This window comes from Nothoprocta perdicaria, unplaced genomic scaffold, assembly GCF_003342845.1.
Source record: "Nothoprocta perdicaria isolate Ctin4 unplaced genomic scaffold, notPer1 scaffold_3, whole genome shotgun sequence".
Classification (NCBI taxonomy): domain Eukaryota; kingdom Metazoa; phylum Chordata; class Aves; order Tinamiformes; family Tinamidae; genus Nothoprocta; species Nothoprocta perdicaria.
In genome coordinates, this window is record NW_020455532.1 from 786,620 (window position 1) to 794,542 (window position 7,923).

Genomic DNA, 7,923 nt, shown 5'->3' on the forward strand with positions numbered 1-7,923 from the left:
GGGAGCAGCGGCGGGAGGCGCCTCCGCGGCCGTCGGGGCGGCCGGTGCGGGCGGGCGCGCTCCCCGCCGGGCTGGGGCAGCGCTCCCCTCCCGGCTCCCGCTCCCCTCCCGGCTCCCGCTCCCTTGGCCAAGTAAGGAGCGAGCGGCCCGGGCCGGGGAGGGCCGCGGGCAGTGCTGCCCGCCGCCGGGGCCGCCCTCGGCCCCTCTTTGGAAGACGCCGCCGTCCCCGAGGTGCCCTATGGCCAAGCGCAGCGCTCGGGGCTTGTTTYGAACGGGGAAACGGAGCTGTTTGTATTTGAGCACAGGGAGCCGCGCGGGGCCCTTGCGCTGCTGCATCAGCGCCGCGCACGCGGCCCCGGCCTTGGCGAGTGCCCCGCGCTGCGCTCTCCGTCCTCGCACCGCCGAGGGCCTCACGGATCTCGCACAGCCCTCAGGAAAAGGACCCATCCAGCTTCGGCTGTGACTCCTTTGGTGCTGCTGCAGTGGTCGCTGCTGGTTGTGCCCCACCGGGAGCTCTTGTCATGGGTCTCGCTGCAAACCCGTGTCTCGCAGCGTGTTCTGCAGTGTGTTCCTTTCTGTGAGCGCAGAGCGCGGCCAGCGCGGGGCAGTGGGCATCGTAGCAATGGAGATCGCGGGATTCTGCCTCCGCGTTCCCTCGGAGATGAGCGGGGCTGGGATGAGGAAGCTGGTGGGTGAAGGAGGGCTCTGCAGGACACCCCGTCCTAACCTGGCCGAGATGCGAGAGCCCTGCGAGCGCAGCCTGGCGCTACAGCAGAGATGTCCCCTCCGTGGGGATGTTGAGGATGACCTCAGCGTCCGGGCTGCACCTGAGCAGAGAGAGGAGAGTTACGGGGGACCAGCAGAGTCTCACAGGGACTGTGAGAAGCAGGGCGAGGGCGAGTGACTGCTCAGTGCAGTCGGGCCGGTCTCGGAGCCTCTGWCCCTGTGCAGTAGCCCCATGGTCACAGGGCACGGGCAGCTGGTGAGAAGCCTGCGCTGTCTCCCAACCCTGGACTCCAGGACAGRTTTCCAGGGAGATGGACCCAATTTGGGGGACTTTAAAGGGTAAAGGTCCTTTAAAACCAAWTGGGTGTTGAACCAGAGCCCTGTGCGGCTCCGCAGCGCATCCCAATCCCGCTCTGCTCCTCTTCTGCCTCCCCTTGATAGTCCCCCAGCTGCTGCCCAGGCTTCCCGGGAAGGAGAAGCTGCAGGTTCCAGCTCAGCGCCTGTCCGTCCTGGAAGACCGACAGGAGACAACAGGTCAGAGCATCTGCTCTGCTTCTTGCCAAGAGCAGACAGAGGTGGTGCCCGCGCTGGGCCAGAGATGCGAGCTCCGACCCGCGGCCGGTCCAGCCTGGACGGGGCTCCCAGGGAGCCCCATAGCAGAGCTTGGAGCTGCTAGGGGAATCCAACCCGGGATTGCAAATTGGCTTTGAAAGAGGGGAAAGGGAAAYGCGGCTAGGAATGGATGTCCCCCCCGGACTGCAGGGCCCTGCCAGGCACAGAATGAGCCCAAGCGGGGCCAGCGGGAGCCCTCCGTGCTCCCKCGTACCCGAGAGCCCTCTCTCAGCCCACGAGTAACTTGGCTCCTTCTAGAGCCAGATTTGGTGGCTGCAGCTGAAGGGTTAATTAGGGAACGGAGGGACTGCTGAAGTCGTGTGAAAAGTTCCAGGGAGGCCAGTGGGGAACGTTAGCGAGACTGGTGCGGGCCTGGCACGGGCTGCCGCCTGCCAGGGCCGGGTAAGCACCAAATGCCTGACTTGTGATGTTACACAAACTTTCCACTTGGGCCTTTCTGCTATTTTTAACTCTTTTCCCAGCCACCCTCAGTAACCCCAGCTCCACCAGCTGTTGAAGCTAATTAATTCCCTTTTTTATCATTCTTTTATCTGAAAAAATTACGTTGCGTTCCTCCATTGTCAGGCTCCCCACACAGGCKCCTGACACTCTGCAGGCTTCCCCCTGCTTCCCCTCGTGTCTCCGCAGCTCTGCAGCCATAGCGGGCTTGCAATTAAAACACAGGCCTGAGAGGGGGCCRATCCAGCCCTGCTCAGTGTCTCCAGCACCGGCAGCGTGCTGAGCGAGTCTGTGCCACCACAAAGGCCTGTGTTTTCATGCAATGTGAACGGTTTGTGCGTGTGAAGCGCAGAGTGAGTGAGGAGCTGGCCCGGCAGCGTGGGCTAAAGAGCAGTCACCCATTAAAGGCATCTCTGTGCCCAGGAGCTGCTCGCACAGGCCGTGCTGGAAATAAGTGTGCATGCTGCTGGGCACACTTATTTACTCAGACAACCACATACCCAAAGGTAAAACCAGTCTGACCGACTCTGCTCGCAGGCTGTTGTGCTTGTTCTGTGCTCCACGCGGTGCCCCGTCACCACGGGACAGTGGAATAAAATGTCACGAGCTGCTGGTTTGCTTTCAGCCTACAAGCCTGGCCAGTTGCTGAGACAACAGCCTGGTATTTCTGCGAAGCAGCTGGCAGAGTCTTCTCCATATAAATCTGTAAGTGAAGATTCGCCTCGTGCTTTGTAGTTTTTACATCCAGTATCAGCCCTGTCAAGGACCTGTGTTGGCAGCGATGCTCCCACAAAGCCCACCCCAACCCCTCTGCYTTGTTTCTCAGGCGTGAAGTAAGAAGGACAGTAAGGTAAGAGCTGCTGTAGTCACAGGCCTTTAAGTGTCATGTCTGTGGAAACGGCTGGCATGAGGTTATTAGAGCTCAACACCATAGACTCTGAAGAGGAAAGTGCCCGGTGCCACCAGAGGTGGCAGAAACAGGCCTGCCCCATGGCCAGCACAGCTACCTCGCAGGGAGCATCGTGGCTTACTTGGGTCTGCGGAGAAGAACGTCAGCAAAGATGAGCTCTCTCGGGTCTCCCGTGCTCTGCTGAAGTGTCCGGATGCTTATTTTCAGCTCACTTATCTCATCTGCCAGGTCTTTAATAATCTGAATGAATCACATTTTCAAAAGTTCTTTATTTTGCAACAGAGGCAGGACTTTTTAGAGATTTGCAAACAGTGGAGCTGGAAAACACTCCACGTGCAAGAAAATCCCTAAGGGTTTCCTAAAACATCTATTGTGCTGCTCACCCTTAGCTCTTAACAGCCCACGAAACGGAAAGCAGCGTGTCCCGCTGCGGCACCGAAACCCTCCCTGCACGGGGCCACGGCCGRGGGGGACCAGCTCTTCCCCAAACCACTCACCTCCCTTTGCCTCTCCACCTCGCACTGCAGAATGTGGTTGTTCATAAACATCTGCTTCAGGCCATCCTGGTGCTCTAATATCTCCTGTGTGGGGGAAGAGGAGAGSAGCTGAAGGAAGTTCACAGGAACTGCTCGCGTGAAACCACCGTTAGGTGCCAGTGCTGGCCATAGCTCGTCAAAGAGATGCGTTACTCTTCATGGAAATAGCTTCTACTGGAAAAAGGGATTAGGTTCCAGCACTGAAAAATAGACTATAACAGTGACCATACCATGCTGATCGTGAAACAAGTTGGGAAATCATGAGATCCAATTTAGTTCCCCGGGAAAAGCYTATTCACATTGCTTGGATTGCTCCTATTGCCTGTGCTCACACATTCACCTGTAGAAGGGGACAGCCGCCCTTCGGCAGCAGAGCGAGCTGCKAAAGAAGCCGGTGGCCAACATCTACAGAGTGCATGAAGTTCTTAGCACAGGAGCAGTGCTAGGGGCATCAGGCAAGAGAAACTGTACGAAAGGAGTTACCAATGTCACGGAGAGCGACAACAGTCCCTGCTCTGCAGTGCTGCACACAGTCTAGTTTTCCCATGGATTTACTACAAATGTACRTGTCACAAGCTGCAAGCAGCCACCTCAGCACTGTAGGAAAGCAGGGAGCACGAAAGCAGCGTGAGTGCTGGGTGACACTGCACTCGCCTTCACAGGGCAAGCTCTCGGCCATGAATCCGGGAATATTTCACCTCATCCGACTACTGCAGGAACGTGGGAGCGCTTCCCCATTCCCTGGCCAGCAGCTCCAGGCACTGCTGTGAAGTTCAGTGAATAACTGCTGTTATTCACTGTCTGCACTGCGCTCTTGCTGACGGGCAAAGTGAGGAATCCCCTGTGTTTAACACGGGACYGGTCCCTGCGGAGGAAGCCAATGAAGTGCACCAACCTCCACGACGTTGTCTAGCAGCTCCTTCTGCTCCACCCGCAGTTTCATGGCCAGTTCTTCCAGGAAGGCTTTTCCCAGCGCTTCCGTCTCATCGATCTCGTGCTGAGAGAGGAAAGGGTGCATCAAAACAGAAGGACTAGGGGAGAGAGACACTGCCCCCCTTCCACCCCTGCTATTTCCTTGCAGCGCTGAAGGGAAGGAGGATCTCAGCACCTGCTGCTGCTCCTTCAGGTTCTGGATCTTGYGCAGCAGGAAGGCAATCCGGACGGCTTTGGCTGGGTATTCCCTGTCCATGTAGTTGCGCAGCATATGAAGTTCGTCCTGGAGAACCTCTACCTTTGAGGTGGCTTCATCCAGCTGCTGCTGCAGTTCTGATGGGAAGTCAAAGCAGGAAATGTCAGCCCTGGGGCTGGAGCTTCACTCCCTTGTGAAGCTATGGATTCTTTCCTGTATTTGCATGAGGTACCACATGGGAACTGGGAAAACAAGCCCCTAGTCGCACCACTTTTGACCAGAGCCTGCCTCAACAAGGATCCAGGCAAGCAAACGGCTGCCCAGGAGATGCTTCCTCCTGCCCTCAGCATGGGCTGACGGCTCGCAGGGCTCTGCGCTTCCCTGGTCATCGCTGACAGGAAGATCAAGCCCACGGAGCATTGGGTTTGCTTTTCAGAAATGGAATTGCTTGACATTTATSCCACCAACGCAGTGTTTTGTATCCAACGAGATGGAAAGCAAAGGTAACATGGTGCACGGTCTGCTTTGCACTGATGTGAGCAACTTACTTCCCAAATTCTTTTTCATTTTTTCTTCCGTTTCTTCAAATTCTGCTCTTGCCATATCCAGACAGCTCTGAGTGAAGTTCTGCATTGTTGACTGGACTGTCTGCACAGAGAAATTCAGTGATCACTCCATGGAGCTCAGAAATGTCCCCCTAGAGCATCCCTGATGTTTCTCTCTCATGCTGCTGCCTGCATTAACAGCAAAAGGGAATTCATTGCTCGGGCTACGGTCAGCGTGTGCACAGCAGGGAGTGCAGGAGCTGTGCTTGGGGGTGCCTTGGTGCTTCCAGGAGCCAGGCGCATATGGAGGGAAGTGTCTGGGCTGTTACGAGATCTGTGGCTTGGAACAGTTATGCTTGGGATGCTCTTGTGGCTTTAAAACACGGTTCAGCAACAGAACCTCTCAGGATCTGCCACGTGCTCTAGGTGACCCTGCATGTGCAGGAAGGTTGGACTAGATCATCTCTAAAGGTCCCTTCCAACCTTACTGATTCTAAGATTCGATGATCTTGCGGCATCAGAGAGCTCCTGCAGCCCGGGCAGTGCTCAAGGCACCCTCTGGCCGTGCGGAGCACCCACCTCCATGGGCACAACCAGGTGTAACACAGCAGCTTTGCATTCTACTGAACCGGCTCCGTTGGCCAACACTAGAGCCTCACCCCAAACAATTCATACTGCTGCAGCAGGTCTCTGGCTTGCTTGGCGGTGTGGTCATCGGTGTGCTGAATGTCCTCCACCAACCTGCAGTTGGTCTCTGCCAGGTAGGCACAGTGCTGCTTCAGTTTCTCTATGAAACTCGTCTTCAACTTGGCCAGATGCTGGAGGAATTTGGGGGTTAAAGGGTTGTGGTTTCCACCAGTCCCGCCCGCGCGGAGTTTTCCTGGCATTGTCTGCCATTCCCRAACGGTTTCTGTCCCACCATGCCAGCAGCAACAGGACCCCAACCATCGTGGCGCCATGAAGCACACAACGGCCGCCGGCCTCGCTGCCAGGGCACGCGCGACAGCACGTCGTGGCCTCACCGCGCTCACCCTGCAGCTCCGCAGCCTGCGCTCCCAGCCCGCGGCTCTGCCCCCAGCTGCCCATGTGCACTGAGTGCACTGAGTGCATCCGTGCTCACAGAGTCAATGAACTGTGCAGCTGGAAGGCAGGGATACCCSCAGATCCCCTCTGCTCCCGGAGGCAGGAGCAATCACAGCTCACAGCACTCCTCCCCGGAGATGGTTCCCTAACTTGTTCTTAAAGCTTTCCAAACAAAAGGATCCACGGTATCTTCTGCTGTTTCACCGTCTTGATAGGTACAATCTGCAATCTTCCTTATGCAATCCTGGCTATTTTTTTTTCTCATCTTTGCCAAAACTCAGTGAACAACAACTAATCATGGACACTTTTACAAACACCTTTTCCTACTAAAAKGTCATGTCCTCTACCTCAACCGTCTCTTTGCTAGACTAAGCAAACCTGACTCTGACAGCCCTTCCTAATAGGTCACATTTCCTCAATCTCACATTCCTGTTGCTACACTCTGGACTCTCTCTCAGTTTCTCTTCATTTTTCTTAAAAGACAATATCAAGTTTGGATTTCACTAGCATTAAAAAAAAGTATATTTGTATGGTGTATTAATAAATAATCAGGTGTCATTTTGCAAGGCTGAATCAGACTGCTAGGATTCCCTCTGTAAAGTCAGCCAAGTAACTGTACGGACCTGCTATCTACATCACAGCACATCTGTCTCATGTACCTTGATAGTCCTGATATCTTCCAAGTTTTTAGACAATTCATCAGCCTTGAGTGATGATTTCTTCTGAGCGAAACTTCCATGTTTCTCTTGGGCTGGTAATGCCTTCAGAGGCAACGGTGGGTTTTTATTCAACCTGAATGTAACTGGTAAAACAGAAAAGCCCCGTGTTTATTACAAGGTGCAGCTGCAATGCCTTCATCAACTATCTCCTGCCATATGTAGGTGGGGAAACAAAAAGAAAACCGTGAGACTGGATTTGTGCCCACCACAACCCCAGCAGGAGCAGCAGCCCGGGGGCTGTGTCTGCTCCCAGGTCCTTCCAGGCCCTCCCTCCTGATCCTCAGCATTTCCCCCTGCGTTTCTCGGGGCTTTTGCTGAATGCTCTCAGCAGAAAGCGCTGGCTGAAGGCAAGCGTGGCGTGACCCAGGGTGCTGCACGAGGGGAGCACCTGCCAACCTGGCTTGTTTTTCTTCCCTTTCTTCTTCTTGCCCTCGCTTGTGATCGGTGGCAAAGTCAACTGGCGGGCTGGAGATTTCTTCTCCTTTGCTTCTGCCTTCTGCCACTTGCTGTAATCCTAAAGTCCCCATAACAGACAGGACAGGACACAGACAGGACGTTACTGTGGGCAGCCCTGCGAGCAGAGGCCTCTGTAACTTCCCCTCTCCCCGACTCCCCTGTGCAGCCCCTTGGGCTTCCCGGTGTCCCTCAGCAATCGCAGTGCCAGCAACCCCTCTGCAGCAGCACACTTACTGTTTTCCTTAAGTCCTCCATAGCACTTGGGAGCAGGCCCTGCTCATCCATCCCGAGCGTGCAGGCTCTGCAAGGACAGGGGATGAGGCCGGGCAGGACGAGCTCCCCGGGCCCCAGGCAGAGCAGAGGGGCAGAGACGCCCCGGGGTGTCACTGTGGCACCCGCAGTGCCCTCCCCATCTCCATCTCCCTCCCCTGCTCCATGGGGAGCCCCCTACTCATGCTCCCCGCCCCATGGGGAGCTGGGCAGCCCCCCAGGCTGCTCTGCTATGGGGAGCCCCCCTGTCCAACCAACCTGCTCCATGGGGAGCCCCCTGCTCATGCTCCCCGCCCCATGGGGAGCTGGGCAGCCCCCCAKGCYRCTCTGCKATGGGGAGCCCCCCTGCCCATCCTCCCCCGCCCCCTGGGGAGCCCCCTTTGCCCGTCCTTTACGGGGATCCCCCCGTCCACGCGCCCCCGGTTACCCCGGCGGGGGCGGCCCCGCGCGCGCCCTGCGGGTGGCGCTGCCGCGTCCG

The 7,923-nt window shown here is 56.6% G+C and overlaps 1 protein-coding gene across 1 annotated transcript; it reads right to left on the minus strand.

Annotated features, from left to right (window-relative positions):
• Nucleotides 1-560: 560 nt before the first annotated feature.
• CUNH20orf96 (chromosome unknown C20orf96 homolog) lies at nucleotides 561-7,450 on the minus strand. Its single transcript, XM_026042158.1, has 11 exons — nucleotides 7,410-7,450; nucleotides 7,116-7,233; nucleotides 6,660-6,802; nucleotides 5,577-5,735; nucleotides 4,921-5,020; nucleotides 4,352-4,509; nucleotides 4,139-4,240; nucleotides 3,205-3,288; nucleotides 2,829-2,947; nucleotides 728-827; nucleotides 561-639 (listed from the first exon to the last, which is right to left on the minus strand). The coding sequence occupies exons 1-10, from the start codon at nucleotides 7,428-7,430 to the stop codon at nucleotides 767-769; spliced, it is 1,065 nt and encodes a 354-aa protein (XP_025897943.1). The 5' UTR covers nucleotides 7,431-7,450; the 3' UTR covers nucleotides 561-639; nucleotides 728-766.
• Between the last annotated feature and the right edge of the window lie 473 nt (nucleotides 7,451-7,923).